The 16,627-nt window shown below is 39.1% G+C and overlaps 1 protein-coding gene across 2 annotated transcripts in view; it reads right to left on the bottom strand.

Moving 5' to 3' along the window:
* The window catches only part of cntfr (ciliary neurotrophic factor receptor), a 237,648-nt gene continuing 221,021 nt past the window's right edge, over positions 1-16,627 (bottom strand). For both annotated transcript variants that reach the window (XM_044174038.1, XM_044174039.1), the window contains 4 exons: positions 12,309-12,377; positions 11,665-11,785; positions 2,937-3,063; positions 1-1,603 (listed from right to left, as the gene is read on the bottom strand). In XM_044174038.1, coding sequence (XP_044029973.1) covers position 1,603; positions 2,937-3,063; positions 11,665-11,785; positions 12,309-12,377 — 318 coding nt within the window. In that variant the 3' untranslated portion in view covers positions 1-1,602. The remainder of the gene's footprint in view (positions 1,604-2,936; positions 3,064-11,664; positions 11,786-12,308; positions 12,378-16,627) is intronic.

The following is a 16,627-nucleotide window of genomic DNA, read 5'->3' as shown; positions in this document are numbered from 1 at the left end:
TCATCATTCATTGTGAAATGGTCACATTTAATGGTTGAAACCTGTCATTGTATATACATCTATAAAAAAGACCCCAGGTACAGGTTACGACATTCTACTGCTAATACATACATTATTATTATTATTATTATTAAATAATAAACTTTTTGTTCAATGTTAAAGTTACATATCATAGTTTACAAAATAGGATCAAGGAGAATTAAGCCATTATGAATGTCTGAAACAAAAACTAAAATACTCTATGTGTATTTTTATTGTCCATAATATTAAAAAAAAAATACAATAAAACACATCATATTCCTTTGAATAACATAATAGTAACTGGTGATATTGGCTATTGAAATGTAAACTGCAAAAAGACATTTTTTTTTGTTTTTAAAGGCGTCAGAAAGCAAACTGTTTTGTGTTATTTTACAGCACAGAGCAGAATGGAAAACCAACATAACTCGTATCAATGCTTCAATAACCAACTCTGTCGTCGTCAGTACAAAGTCGAACAAAACAAATGGGTGGACAAAGAATTGTTCAGTCTCAAATCCACTTTATTTTATTTTTTTTACAATCCAGGTCCTGCCAGTCGCTGAAAGCAGAGTGTAAAGCTAATTGTCTAAATAAGCCAGACTACCGTTTCTGAATTCTTCAAAGTGTTAGTCCTCATATGGAAAAACGACTCGCTCCGTCAGTTTGATTCAGTCGTCGGAGTTGACAGATTCACAGTCTGATTGGGTATTTTTTGTGGCTTCTTTGTTAAATGGTAGGTTTAGGAGCTGCAGGGTTCCTCAGATTCGTCCCAAGTTTCATTCTTATACCATTTGAGCCGGTATCAATCAGGTGTTGTGCACAAACACACACACACACACACACACACACACACACACACACACACAACTTTCTGGGCCCTTTTAACCCCATGACGAAGGCAGACACAGGCTTCAGGAAGCTCAGTGAATTGTTTGGGAACCGTTTTTGTTGGGGGTGAAGTTGAGTCTTTGGCATGATGATTTAGCTGTATGGGGACTGCTACGGTAACTATACACACAAACACACAAATGCTCTATATGTGTGTGTGTGTGTGTGTGTGTGTTTGTCTGTACAGTGCTGCAATTTCAGAAGAAAGTGAAAATCAGGACTATCAATTGATCAATAAAAAAAGAACAAAAGGGTAATGAGGAGATTTATTTTGTCGTCTGAGGAGTTGATTTTCTTGCTCTGAAGAAGAGATTCCCAAACCAAACAAAGTCTGCTGTGGCCCATCAAAGCCACCAGGGGGAAATATAAGACTGTTGATGCTGATATCACTGTTGTTGTTGTGGTTGTTGCTGCTCCTGTTGCTGCTGCTGTCGTTGATGATGAAGATGATGCCGCTTTCAAAAGTTCCTCCGACGAATTTCTTTGCCACCATTAATCAAAAATGCTGAATCGCATTATCATCGTCTGATTTCACGTCTAGGTAATCTTGGTGGGTAACTGTGTGATGGACAGAAATGATCAATGCACTGTATCCTTGAAACATGTGCAAAATAGAAAAAAGACCAGCCTCCTCCTCCTCCTCCTCCTCCTCCTCCTCCTCCTCCTCTTCCCTTCAGGAATAAGACATTTACATCTGGAGAGAGAGACGGAAGCACAAATTAGGCATCTCAAGCTGCAGCTCCTCAAGCACTGAATTGTCCATTTTGTCCATCTTGTTTTAAGTGTATCACTTGTGACCTGTCTTTTATTACTCAGTACTTACAGTATACTGTTAGTCATTTTTATGTGCTTATATGTGACTTGTCTAATTTGTGATCTGTCTGTCTGTCTGTCTGTCTGTCTGGGGGGGGAGTCATGAGGAAAAACGTTCAGCTCCACAGATTTGTATTGATTTCTTGTACTTTTCTCTAATCTTGGCTTCTTTGTGAAGTATTGGAACATTTTACCTCTTTGGGCCTCAAACTGTTATTTAAATGAAAGCATGTGAGGAGTTTAGAATGGAAATGTCTCTTTGGTGGAACCAGTGGTTTAATCTTTAACTATGCATTGTATTTTATAAGCTTGGCATATGGTTTCTTATGCAAAATCTTAATCTTTAAAGTAACTAGTAACTACCGATAAATATAAAGTAAAAAGAAGCATTTTTCCATTTGAACTGTAGTGGAGTAGAAAAATAAACTAGCATTAAATGGGAATACTCAAGTACCTCAAAAGTGTACAGTAAAGTACTGCTTTGGGTATGTGTATTCACATTTACATGTTATTATTTGAAATATTACATAAACAAACTATATTACAAAAACTAATCTGTCATTCATGATCTGGGGAGATAATACTGTGTGTAAATAGCACCTAACAGATTTCCAGTTGGACTTGCTGCAGTAGAGGGTATCGTAGGGAAATTGGCATGAATTTGTCTTTGGCTCGGTTCATCCTCCAGAGGTTAAAATGAGCAGCAGGTGTTCAGATGGAGATGCAGCCATGTTTAATGTCATTTGGTTAAAGTGTTATTATAGTGTTTCTCTTTTGATCAAATAGGGTGCAAAAAAACATTTTCCTGTTTGCACACCTTTATAGTCAGCTTTGTTGCGATCCATAACATTCAGCTTTTAAGCCTTCATTGTTCAACATCTACATCTTCGACAGACACGTTCTATTACAGCACGATTTATAGTGTAAAACTATAAAAATTAATGAAATGGGACAGTTTTGGATTGGATATTGCCTCAATCCCTTCAGGGGTTCTGCAGAAAAATATGAAGAAAAACCCCCTGCTGGGTCATAAAACAAACTCACCCAATCGTTGTTGCTCTCGTTATATTAAACATGCTCTTGACATCAATAGGCATGCATCGACTTGCCAATATGTGACTGAATGACTGAGTTCCTAATCAATTCAAAGATGAGGGGCTGTAGGCTCATTACAACAAGTGTGTGAGTGTGTGTGTGTGTGTGTGTTCACCTACCACATGAACAGCAGCAGCATTCCTAACAGCAAAGGGGAGAAAAATGTGAGGAGCCTGGCAGCTCTGCCCACTGGAGGTTCAGCCTTTTGTGGTGCGTTGGAGGACGGTATGGGGGAGGTCTTAGTCTCTGGAAAAATAATCAGAAAACAGAATAAACCTTACTGATGATATTTTTAATGAACTCCTCTGAATCCTTGCTCTGATTTTTCCTTGCCCTTGCCCTTCTCTTTTTTCTTTTTTTTTTTTTTTTTGGTCATACAGTGTTACACAATCGTTTTGCTCCCAAGCGGCAAATTGTCCCAAAACGTCGTATTGATGAATGGACACTGAAAAGTGTTCATCATACCAGGAAGAACCAAACAGAATGGGAAATACAGCGCAGAGTGAAATCAATTCTAATCAAGACTTGTCAAGGCAGTTATGAAGTGAAGTGGACAAAAGAAATCTCATTCATACTGAAGCCGCGGGGAGAGAGTAGGACAGAGAAAAAGATGAGACGGAAATATGAGAAAGGGAGGATGAGGTAAAAACCCTGAGGTAAAGGACACAGAGGTGGATGAAGTAAAAAAAAAGAAAAGAAAAGGTGAATGTGCACTGTGGCAGTTAATATACTGCTGATAAGAGACGGTCTAATACACACTTTGAAAACCTGCCCATTTACACACCCATAACATGCTGCATATTTTGATTTTACAGCACATAACCAGAGCTGTAGACCAACTCGAGTCCCATTTAAGTCACAAAATTGAGGACTTGAGACTTCTGCATTTGACTTTCTGAAGACCTCACATGACTTGAGACTTGAAAGGAAAAACATTCATGTCTCAACTTTTGACCTGTTAAAACCCAGAACAATAAATCAATACATTTTTTTTTAAAGGGAAAAAAAGCCTTGCTAGGCCACCCTTCTTAAATATGTCATCATTAGACCTCTGCACTGAAATGTCTCGTCTTAGCTAACGCAGCCTTGAAAGAAATATGTTTAAATGCAGGTAATATTAAAGATCAAATATTGACAGGCAATTTGCTTGACAGGCCTTGTGACTTGACTTGCCCTCAGTGACTTGAGACTTGCCCCAAAAGACCTACAACTTAATACTCAAATGTGCTCCTGGATATAAATAAAGTATTATCTTATAGTTCAATGTGCTGGTAGAGGATGAAATTGCTTGCACGCAGTGGAGATACAATTAAAGAAACGTTACTGTGTGATACTCTCGCACATTTCCTGTCAATATGATTATGTTCAAGTGTATACGGTTTGTGGAAACATAAATATGCTGAAAATTACTAAGTGATTAAGCTGTTTTTAGTGCTTCAGTTTGGTTTGACAAATAAAAATATCACAGTTTAATGTTTTATAAAATGCTATTGCTGCAGCTGCAGGCAGCACAGTAGATGTTAACTTATGCACTCTGTTTGCAGCTCAGTCTGGAACCCACAGCATTTTTTATTTATTTATTTTTTTAACTGGAGAGAGAATATGATTTCCCTCTCCTTCCAATTAATGACTGTTGTGTAGTGCTGTGTTGGGAGTGGGGAGATATTAGGAAGCAGCCAGGTGTGAAATAGCCAGAGAGAGAGAGAGAGAGAGAACTAGGACACATTTAACATGATCAGCAGCTCGGTGCAATACTTCCTGCCTGCAGCATAACATTTTGCTTTGGAGTGGTGGAGAAAATAAAAATTATGCAGACATAATGTGATGGTGACGAGGAGAGACAGTTACGTTGATGTAACAAGCTAGTCGGGGACAGGTAAAGACAGGGAGACAAGACAATGATGTGAAGAGGAGAGAGGATTGATAAACAATGGCAGGGAAGCTAAACAGGCGAAGGAGGAGAGACGGAGCGGAGCAGAGCAGGCAGAGAAGTGAGGGGAAAATCTGAAATAATAAAAAAAAGAGAAAAACAAGCTGGATGGATAAAGAACGCACTATGGGAAGAGAAGTTAATAAAATAAAATTTGCTGAATGACTTGAACTCTAAATAACCTGCCTGTTTACGTTGATAATGTTGATGTCTGAAGCATTAGGATATTCCAATGTAAAAGAAAATCACAAACGCAGCGTCTGTGATGATCACCCGTACTGCAGGTTCATGATGATCTGTTCTGAAGCTTAGATTTAGGTTTTCTGCTTATTGCCATCCTTGTCAGACATCTCAACAGAGCAGCGAAGCAGGAGGAGCCGATGTGTTTTTCCCCACTCTAAATTCCCATCTCAAAGTTGCCTATTAACAATTTCCTCAGCACAGAAACCCGGGAGTCCTCCTGGATAAATTAACAATACTGTAGGTTTATCTTATTTATGGCCATAGGTTTTATTTATTTCAACTGCTTTTCTGAGACATGTTTTTTTAAGCTAGTTTCATATAGCCAATGAGCCTCAATTGCCATTGCTATGAAGGAGCTACTCAGAGGCGCCAATCAGAGCTGTAGTGAATACAAAATGCTTTGTTGTTACAGAAAACAAAACACCGAGCCAGAGATGCCAAATGCATCCAAAATGGACCCAGAATCAAAAAGTGAACTGATGTAACCTGCTGGATGTATTTTTGGGGTATCTACAAAGCCTAAACTTCAGCTTAAAATCAGTGATTGGATGTTGGGCACCTTGGGAGTCATAGTTCACTTCTGTCCTTATGTTTTTATGTACACAGGCTTGTACCTTTTTTTTTTTTTAAATCAATAAATGATATTTTCAAACTCAGATACTACATTTTTATATGATGGTTCTGCTGGGAGATTTTCATGCCAATCCAAGCCTTGGAGGAGCTCCAACTATGTCAATCACCTAACACTGTCTCTTGAGAAACTGATTTTAATACTCTGTGTCACCTTAATGACATAATAAGTAGCGGTTTTCATATGAATTGGCGCCAGCATGCAGCAGAAGAGGACTTAAGGCACCTCAGCATTTGCTTCAACATTTAGCTGTGGTGGTTTCTGCTTTATAAGCACTTGCATGCTATAAACTATACTCTTGTTCTACAACATGCCTTGAAACAGAAACTAAGCACTTATAAATAGTTGTAGACATGAAGGATGTAAGAAGTGTTGCCCGTTTGACAGTGTCCAATTTCTGTCTCACAGAGTGGGCGAGGCAGAATATCTATATATCTTTTTAAAGCAACTTTTTAAAGCCTCAACTGATCTGCTTTTTACTTCCTGGAATGTGGTTGCTAAGCGATGGTCCAATCACTATGGGATGGATGTCATCTGTCTGTCACTGCACTATGCTTCTGATGTGAAATGAGGCTGTTGATGCCAGGGAACAGAACAGACATTTAAGTGCAACTAGCTACTATTTCAGTTTCTCTCCATGAGGTATGGGCGACCTGCTATTGCAGAGAAAGAAATGTGGCAGAGGTGAGACGGGAGAAGGAAAGAGAGGAAATGGAGAAAGTGTAACTGTGTGCTTTGACTGTGAGCTACACAATCAATAAGTCACAGGACGTCCGTTCATTTCCTATCTGGCTGAGCAGCCAGGAAATATTAGTCAGTGTGAAGATGTTAACAAGCTGGTCAGCTGAATAAAAGTTGGCCCTGGCTGAGCTGTGTGTTTATTGGTCTGTTTGTGAACAGGAAATCAGATATTTTCCTTGTTCCTTGTTTCCCCACTGATATGATCCTGCTTCATGTACAATCATTCCAAGTGGTGAGTGCAAACTGAATAATTACTTGATTGATTTTTGAAATGTCTGCAAAATAATTGTGAATAAGTGTATGTTTCCATCAACTTCCTTCTATGCAATTTTTTTCCCAAGACATCACATGATTATATAATTAATTGAGCACCAGTAACTCTGATACATAATGGCAATTCACTGGTGCTTTCAACATAAGATGGCATTTGTTTTTTATGTATTTGTATGAATGAATTTGTCTCTGAGGTGTTTTTATCAGCTGTTGTAATGACATGCAACCAGGGCCCCTGTCTGGACTTAGCATAAAAACAGGTTGATGGAAGCGCCCAGAGTTTCTTAGTTCTTAACTGCCTTTATTTTAAAACCAGAGGGATAAAAAAAACAACCAAAAAACATGGAGAAATGGTGTATCCATCAATGGGAACAACAACCCTAAAGTCACTTTATTGATATTAATAAAGCAGTTGTAGCTGCACACAGCCGCTACACAGATGAAATCAGTCATCCAGCAAATAACATCTGTAAAGAAGGCCAGAAAAAGAGATAGGTACAAAAGGTGAGGTGACGAAAGGTGAGAGTAAGAGAAAGAGTGAGTCATCAATAGAGAGAGAAGTGAGAGGAAAGGGGAAAGAAAAAGACTGAAAAGAAGGTGAGACCTAGAGAGGGAAAGAGAGAACAGGACAAGGAGAGAGGGAAGGGAAGCAGAGAAGCCGCAGCTGGATCGAGAAGAGGCATGAGGAGAATCCCAATAACCTCCTGTTCTTTCCCTGAGAACAAGAATAATACACTGTGTACTGAGTCAGTGTTTATGTGTGTGTACAGTGCATGCTATCAGACAGAGGTATGTGTGTGTGTGTGTGTGTGTGTGTGTGTGTGTGGGGCACTGTTTATATGTGTCTCTGTGTGAGGGAGTGTTAGAGCTGGCTGCAAGTTCTGTGTGTGCTGTTAAGCATGTGTTTGTGTGTTTATAGGCATGCGTGAGCTCATTCAGTGTTGACTGTGATGATCAGTGTGCAGTGCTGCTCATGACCAACAGGAGTCACTGTTGTACTATAAAACTGTTGAGAAATGTCAACGGACAGGCAGAGAGACGGACAGAAAGACAGGTAGACAGGCAGAAATTTTTGAAAGATTTCAAACTGTGTTCATATTGCCACAGTTTTAGGATAGTTCTTCCCTTCTTTGCCTTATATTAACCTGCTTGATCTAAGCACAGTTGATAAATACACAGCTAACTAAAGTGACTTTATCAATACATTGACATATAATGCTCTAGGTTTTGATTCAGGACCACAGGGGGCACAAGAAAGTTGGGGGTTGCTCAACCAAAATGCTTTCCAATGATAATGTGTGCAGTGCAATGAATTCACTAACCGTATTTAAAACCACATATTAAACTTTAATAGAGACCTGATATTAAGATAGAATATATATATATATATATATATATATATATATATATATATATATATATATATATATATATATATATATATAAATACACAGTCATAAAAACATACAGAGAAGGTGGAAGTACTTTTTTCAGCCCTGATCGTTGTATGTAAACTTTTCTTAGGCTGAGTACAGCACAACAACCTCCATCAAACCTGTATGTGGCCTTTGAGGCAAAATCCAGGTTAAAAAAAGTCCAAAAGTCTGCAGTAAAGCCTGTGTTGGTGTGAGTGCATGGTAACAAACAGAGGTGACGTCGATGAGTGTATCTGCATCAAGGAATAATTGGACATTTTGGGAAATGTGCTTATTTGCTTTCTTGCCAAGAGTTAGATGAGAAGATTGATATCACTCTCATATGTGTCCGTTCAATATAAATCTACAGCCAGCAGCCTGTTAGCTTAGCATAAAGACTGGAAACAGGGGGCAAACAGCTAGCCTAGCTCTGTCCGAAGGTAACACGTTTTATCTCGTTTGTTTAATCTGTACAATATCTGAAGTGTAAAAATGACAAGTAGCAGTCTTATGGGGTCCCGACTATTTCTCAGCTGGGTGCAATTACATCCTGGAGTCTTGTTGTCATCGTGAAGTTGCCAGGCACTCCCGGCCAAGAAATAGTCCGGCACTTAATGCCCTGTAAAACCAGATTAGATTAATCAGATTAAACATATGTCAAGAAAGTGAATAAGTGTATTTCCCAGCTGGACAGTAAGAGGAAACTGTTAAGGAGATTTCAGTGGAAATAACAGTATTACGAGTTTGTGTGGTGCTATCCAAGTAGGGCTGGGTATCGTTTAAAAAATGATGATACCAGTACCCATAAAGTAATACTGATACCGACAGATTACTTAATTCGATTTGACTTAATTCGGTGGCATTTTGAAAGTGTTATTTAATTTGTGCACATGAGAGTGTAGCCTATATACAGAGCCAACACAACAGACCAGCCTTGTTTATCAGAGTGTTGAGTAATGGGAAACCTTAATTCTGAAGGACTGAGTTAACAGTTTGAGTCGAACATAGAGGTTGTATTAGGCTATGTGTAGCTCTGGTTGTGTCTGTTTTACAAACCAACTGCAAAAAACCCCCAAACAAACAGAAAGCTAGCAGTGCTGCTGATACAGGGGACTGTTGAAGTTTCCCCTTTGTTAATGACTGGCCTTCAAGCATACTGTGGCACAATCTGCAGGACTCTAACATTGTGTTGTTCTATAGTGCAATGATAAAAGCAACTGAAGCAATAAAGCAGAAGCAGATACACTTTCATATTGACAGGAAATGCAGTATAAAGAGCAAATAACTGTGGCCTGTCTGTGTCTTGACGTCATGTAGTGTTCAGGTTATAGTTAATGTAGGTGGTTAGATTTGGGCTGGCTGTAACCTGTCAATATCAAGCTTCTTCTCTGTGGTGGAAGTGATTCCGTGGACACTTGTTTGATGGCTTTAATGTTGGACATATTAATACTAGAATTGCACACATTAATATTACATTTTTTAATAGCAATCTAATTTTTGCTGACTTCCAGTGGCTGAAGGTCTCGGATTGCTGCAAAAATGTAGAAGTGTACTTGGGGTGTGGTCAGTACACCGTGACATCACTGTAGGGTGTGGTTACAAGCACAAAAGAGCATACCTCATATCAAACTAACCTGTAAGGAGGTGACACAGACTTGAACGTTTCAACCAATTGTAGCTTGTAACAAACACAGAAAACACCTCTATTTAGAGTATTTTGCAGTAAAGTGTTGCTTGCAATTCTGTTTTGTATATTAGAATAAAGTATCAGCCTGGTATGCAACTGATGATGGTGTAGACAAACACTCCCTACATTTACAAGATCACTGCAGGATTGGAATTTCGAAAGCGTAAATTGGCCAAATACACTTAAAACGTGTCCAGACATGTTCAGTGTTTATTCATTCAAAATGTGTCATGCCATTTGTGCTTTGCTATTCCAGCATGGTCGGAGAGATGTGTACAGCAGAGTGTTCAGACCTGGAATGGATGTCCTATTGTTCAGGGATCATCATCAGTGCGTTGAGAGATTTCGATTTGACAAGCGAGCCATCCTTGATCTCTGCTACATGCTGAAGGGCTGCCGACTAGATAATTCCCAGAGATCGTTTTTGTCCTTGTGTGTATGTGAGTATTTGTGTGTGTGTGTGTGTGTGTGTGTGTCAGGGGACACACAAAATCTAATAATCTATAATGAATTTAATGTTAAATTATATTTTCTCATACATATAAAAAGCCTAGAAAGTGTAGAGTTGTTATAATGTAAGTGAGCCACTCTGAGGGTTGCAGGAGAGACGTGAGCATTTTTCAAAAGATGGCACAGTTCTTCCCTGAGGCGATGTTCAGGCTCTCAGGTTGTTGAGGCTTCTGGATCTTATAGCTTAAGCTGCGATAAAAGTTCAAGGCTATCAAACGCTTATAGTGCACTTAATTTAATGATAAAGAAAGTTATTAACCAAACTTAATTTCATACCTAAGTGGCTCAGGAAACTTACTGTGTGACAGCCACGGGCAAAAAGAACAATGATAAAAACATTATTGGACTGCTTTATTAACATCACAACGATTTCTGCAGCTGATGGACTACACGACTGATAAAAACCAAACAGCATACATACATGCTGTACATACATACAGTCACACTCAGTGTAAGCCCTTGGTCACTCTACCTCTATCTTCTTCTCTCTGAACTGCTCAACTTACATATTTGGGGAATTAATGACAGTGTCTAACAACTCATGACAAGCCATCTCACATTATAGGCTACTGTTAGATACTTATTAGCATTTTTCTTATTTTATTTTATCCCTCTAACTTGAACATTTTAGCCACATTAGCAGTGCGACTCTTGGGAAGGCTATGTTGGCTTGCTGGTCGGGTTGGTCCAGAATGAAATATCTCAACAACTAATGGATAGGTTGCCATGAAATTTTGTACAGACATTCATGATGCCCAGAGGATGAATCCTACTGACTTTGATGATCCTCTAGCGCCACCAGCAGATCAAGGATTTCATTTGTCCAGTGAAATATCTCAACATCTACTGGATGGCTTGGCATACAATTTTGTACAAACATTCTTGGTTCCAAGACAATGCATCCTAATGATTTGGTGATCCTTTAACTTGTGACCATCATGGTTCATGGAACAAATGCTTACAAAACTAATGACATTCCCATCAGTCTCAGCTGTACTTTGTCTTTAGTGCTAATTTGCAAATGTTTGCAAGCTAACACGCTAAAAAGAGATAGTAAACTTGGTAAATATCATACCTGCTTAGCATGAGTATGTTAGCAATGTCAATGTGAGCATGTTAGCATTTAGCTCAAGTACAGCCTCATGGATCCGCTAGCATGGCTGTAGACTCTTGATCTTGTTTCATTATATGTCATTGTATCATGTCTTTTGTTTTTGGTATTTTATATATTTTAATAGATAACATTTTCATTCATGGAATCTGACTCTAGCAGTAGTTTAGTTCTGTCAGACATTTTTTATTTACTTTATGACTGAAGGAGAGTGTTTGTCTTAAAGTAGGTATGCTCAACACAATAAAAATCGGCGTGAATTGTGGACCCTAAAAGGCACAGGCTATAACTGAGGCTGAAACCTACCGGTAGGAAAGTCCACTTCAGTTGTGGAAGTGATTGGCAGAGGATCTTCAATCCAGGGTGTAGCGTGGACAGCAACACTCCAGTCACTCCATGTTCCAATCTCTGTGTCCTTGGCAGCCACCTGTTGAATACAAGGACAGTAGAAAGAAGTCAGTAAATTATAGAATATATATATATATGATGTCTGTTAAGTTGCTGTACATACAGTTATTAACGGAACATTATGCATCATTCTCTCTGTTAAAATTAATTCTAGATACATTTCATTGGTGGTAAAGACAGGTGGTGTATCCATCCAATAATTCTAACATTCATTCATGTTTTTAACCCCCCTCCCCAAGAGAAATATTTTGGTAAGCTAATTCGAAATCTAAAGGCTATAGGTATACGGTATTTATTGTATATAAGTACTGTTTTCTTTGTTAGGTAATTTGGTAAACTTGGATGACTTGGTGGAAAGGACACCCGTTACGAGAGGATCTGTTGATTTTGGTGGTTTTGGAAAAGGATTTATGTTTGTTTCCCAGTTCTGAGGCTGAAATAATTGTTCCTAAATGCTTTTGTAGATAATACAGAATTAGATGCAGATTGCATTAGGTCTTAAACAATCAGTCAGGCAGAAATCGCAAGAAAGGAGATGTTACCTGGATGATGTATTCCTTCCCAGCATAGGCATCGGTGATGATGTGGGAGGTGCTGTCAGATAGCTCCACCTAAACATCCAATAGAAGAGAGCAGGTGGTCAGTTTGGATCAGGGAGCATCACACTTGAGTAAAGTAATGTCTATTTTATTCTTGAAATCTATTAACAAGAAAACCAGTTTAGGAATGAAACTGATGTATTTCTGAAGCTATGGACAGATTTCTGAATGGGTTTCTATGGCCCTAGGGATATGAAATGTTCCAAAATTATGAATTAGGAAGATTCTCAGCTAAAATAGGCAGTTATGATGTCCTAAGTCAACTTTTGGTCTGAAAGTCCTACCCTTCAACCCATATCCGTCTAACCATAAATTATATGCTCAGTATAGCACTCGTAGCCTGTCTTTAATGTTTTATGGTGGGTAGATTCAGCTGTGCCATACAGAATACAATTTTTATTTAGTGCTCATTTATTTACAACACACCTTTCGTCATTATTCTGTGCATAGGTCAAATCTGTTGCTTTATCCTCGCTGTGTTTTACATTTCACTGTTGAATTGATTGAACCTCGATGCCCCTGCAGCCTCCACACATACCAACACTCAGACACGCATACAAAATACCAGTGGCATAATTGATGATTATACCAGAAAGCTTTGGCATCAATGCCACATAATTTTATAACACAATATAATGCATGCCAACATTTGAAAGCCTTTTGTGCACACTTTAATTTGCAGAGCGCAACAGAGAATGAACTAAATGTTTGAGTCACCCGGGAGTGCATGAGAGAACGATTTGCTGCCGCTCTGTAATTTACGGTTAGTGTTGCGTGTGTGTGTGTGTGTGTGTGCGTGTTAGCGTGTGTTTGTTTGCCTTTGGCTTGCTGTGTCTGACAGACTGAAGGAAAAATAGGGAGAAGGAGGCTGCTGCCTTTTTCTACTCCTGAAGTCAAATTAAATGATTTAGTGACATGCCTGTTGCCTTCTGCAGACTACCAGTGCAACAAGAGACACACACACACACACACACACACCTTGATTCAGGCTGAATCTAAAGCTGGAGGTTATTTGAAATCATTTACTGCAACATAACGCAAAGTTTACTTATTGTGTTGGCTGGACAATATACAATATATACACAAGCTCAAATTTGGTAATAAGAAATAGATTTACTACATTTCACCAATGCTAACAAAACATTTTCAAAGACGAGACATTTGATACTGAATGGCATCTCATCTGCTAGAGAACAGCAGTGCAATAAATGATCTTTTTCTTCTTGTAAATAAACAACGATAAATAAATTGGTGATTGATCGTGGTCATCTTGATAATCCCAAATTGTTGGTGCAGGTGACACAATTTATGAATTTATCTGAGATTATCCTAATAACTCTTACTAAATCACAGACAGATCTGTGTTCATTGTGAGCCTGTATATATCACTATGCACACAAATGCAACCTGCATTGATATACCGTGAACGCACAAACACAAACAGTGTACTGTAGTTAAAAGCCTTTAAGCTGGAGTGAAGTGGGCCAAGAGGGCTTTATCAGAAAAGAACCATTTAGTGGTAGCTCAGCTGGCAGCTTTTACTGCATTCCTTGGAGTATCTGGAGGTTCAGGGGTTCCCCAAGTTTTTAACAAGTGGATAAACATAATTTTCATTAACATACATTTTTAAAGTAATATGATACTTGACCTTGATTCTTTCACTATAAACTCATATGTCATTGTCTTTTAACTACTATCACAGTCATTTTTTTTTTACCTCACGCTTCACGACTTTTTTTTTTGGGCTTTGGCCATTTTGTCTATTGGTTATGAGAATATTGTGCCCACGAAGTTAATTGCTGAGATCTGAAAACACAGCGATATCACTACAACAAAGTGTAACACGGCTGCAAACGAGCGGTCAGATGAACTGCTTCATTTGTAAGTAAAAACGAAACTGAGAGAGAGACAGCACCTGTAATGTCCTTAATAACCGCTTATTGCACAGGTAAACTATGCAGAAGGTCAAAGTTGAAACAGACCTAAGACCTAAGTTGTAATAAAACAGAATTGTCCTTTAAATATTCTTAATATCTCCAGGGCTGCTCAAAACAGTCTGTGATTTGATCAAAAAACCCTCACACCACCATATAATCTTTGCCAACCACCAGCCGTAACCAAGCCTCCGGATTGGAGTTTCCCCTTTTAGTTCTTCAGGATGTGCAAATCTGGAGTCGATGTGACAAATAACCCCCTCGAACATCCCCATCCTCTGTCTTCCTATAATCTCTCTCTCATCGCTCACCCTCTCTGTAAAGTTGACCCTTCTGTTTTCAACTGTGCCTTGATTTTTACAGCCTCTCTCTGTCTGCTCTAATTCTTTGTCTCTCACCCCCTCTCCCTGTGTTTGGAAGGAAGTTCAGGCTTTATCTGCCTATCCAAGCTCTACATTTCCAGGCTTAATTTCATTAGTGGAATGCAATAACAATGTCATCTGAGCATGTGTGCATGTTACATGTTCCTGTTGAGTGCTGTGTGTATGTGTGGATACACTTAAGTGCATATATAGTGCGTGTACATGTGTGTGTTAACAGGCGTGTGTGCAGCCTACATCTTCCACTGTTTATATGTAGTCCAACCAGCGTATCCAAGCATAGCTTCTATCAGCATTCCTTCCTGACTCTAATGTGTATGTGGGTGTTTGTGTGTGTGTGTTTGCATACTAATGTCTATGGTGTGAAAGCCTGTGAAAGTTCAGTCATACACATACATCTGTTTGATTCCCTGTGTTCATGTAAATCTGTGCATGTGCCTTCATATTTTTGAATGTGTGTGTGTTGTTGTGTGTGCTTGTATTTGATATGAATGTAAAAAAGAAAACACACGCACACCAGTTTGGGAAAATATGCCTCCCTACATTTGTGTTTGTGTTTCTTTGTATGCGCATGTTTACACTCATGTCGGTACATGTCTGTTGCATTGTTGTTTGTGTCTGCAAGGCTGAATTGGAACTGGTGCTTGTGTGTGTGTGTGTGTGTGTGTGTGTGAGAGAGAGAGAGAGAGAGAGAGAGAGAGAGAGAGAGAGAGAGAGAGAGAGAGAGAGAGAGAGAGAGAGAGAGAGAGAGAGAGAGAGAGAGAGAGAGAGAGAGAGAGAGAGAGAGAGAGAGAGAGAGTATACGTGGAGGAGTATATGGAGTAAACAGCTTGCAGATAAACATTTCCAGAAAGATGGATGTGCTGCTGCGTTGCCAAGTGGCTAAACAGGGAGCAGCAAGAGCAGCACTTAATATCACGTACTGGAGGGAGGGGGGAGGTACTGAGAATGAGGGAAGAGGGGAGATAGATAGATGGAAGGAGGAGATGCATTTTGGAGAGGCTGTTGCTATTGCTGCCAAAAATCACTGTCAGATCATTCACACTGCAAGACCAAGCCTGTGTGTGTTATGGCAGTGGTGATGAAGTGATGTATATTTACTTGTTGCTCTGTGTGTGTGTGTGTGTGTGTGTGTGTCTGTGTATTTATGTTCCACATGTGTCTGTAGGGCTGATGTATTGTATACTAAGATGTTCAGGGCTGCAAACAAAAAAAAAGACTTTTGCAGTGTTCAAAAAGTGTGTGCAGTTGTGTGGATACATATGTAAGTGTGTGACTCATCCACACATGAAGGAAAGCAGGCATACACACAAACACATTGCCACCCCTAACACCCAAATATTTACCTTACCATAATCATGTCCCATTTACTCAGTGTAAATATACTGTATTCACTAAACCCAAGATATAATATGATAATGATAATAATAAAGACTCTACCCAAATGGGTTGACCACAAAATGGTCTATCTTGAAAGTAATGATCACTAAATGATCATCTCATTTCATGCATAAACACCATGTATCTGTTCATTGTAAACAGCATATGTGAGCATGAATGTTTGAAAACAAGTCGGCGGCCTGGTATTATTGCAGGGACATACTAACAAGCAGCACACCTGGATTCTAACCCCTTGGAACATGCATGAAAATGCAAATTCATTGTTGCCTTCTCCCTAAACCAAAGTTCAATAGCTTTACAGTAAAAAACTCGAACCTGAGAGGCTGCTGCTGCAGCTGTAAACATTTTATTTGGCTCAAGATTCAACAACTGCTATCAAATTTTGCCAGCTAGCTGCTCTGAGCTAGGGCAACAACATTGCAAAAGTAATTCTGATTAACCAGCTAGCTGCTGCTGCAAGTAAACAGTACACAGACACAGTAACCAAATCTCTCCGATTATTTAGCTTAACAAGGCTGCACATGCCACAGAGCTATCCAGCTAACTA

Source organism: Siniperca chuatsi, linkage group LG18 (genome assembly GCF_020085105.1).
Source record: "Siniperca chuatsi isolate FFG_IHB_CAS linkage group LG18, ASM2008510v1, whole genome shotgun sequence".
In the NCBI taxonomy this organism is placed as follows: Eukaryota; Metazoa; Chordata; class Actinopteri; order Centrarchiformes; family Sinipercidae; genus Siniperca; species Siniperca chuatsi.
The sequence above is the reverse complement of the archived record's forward strand: the minus strand, read 5'-3'. Positions and strand labels throughout refer to the sequence as shown.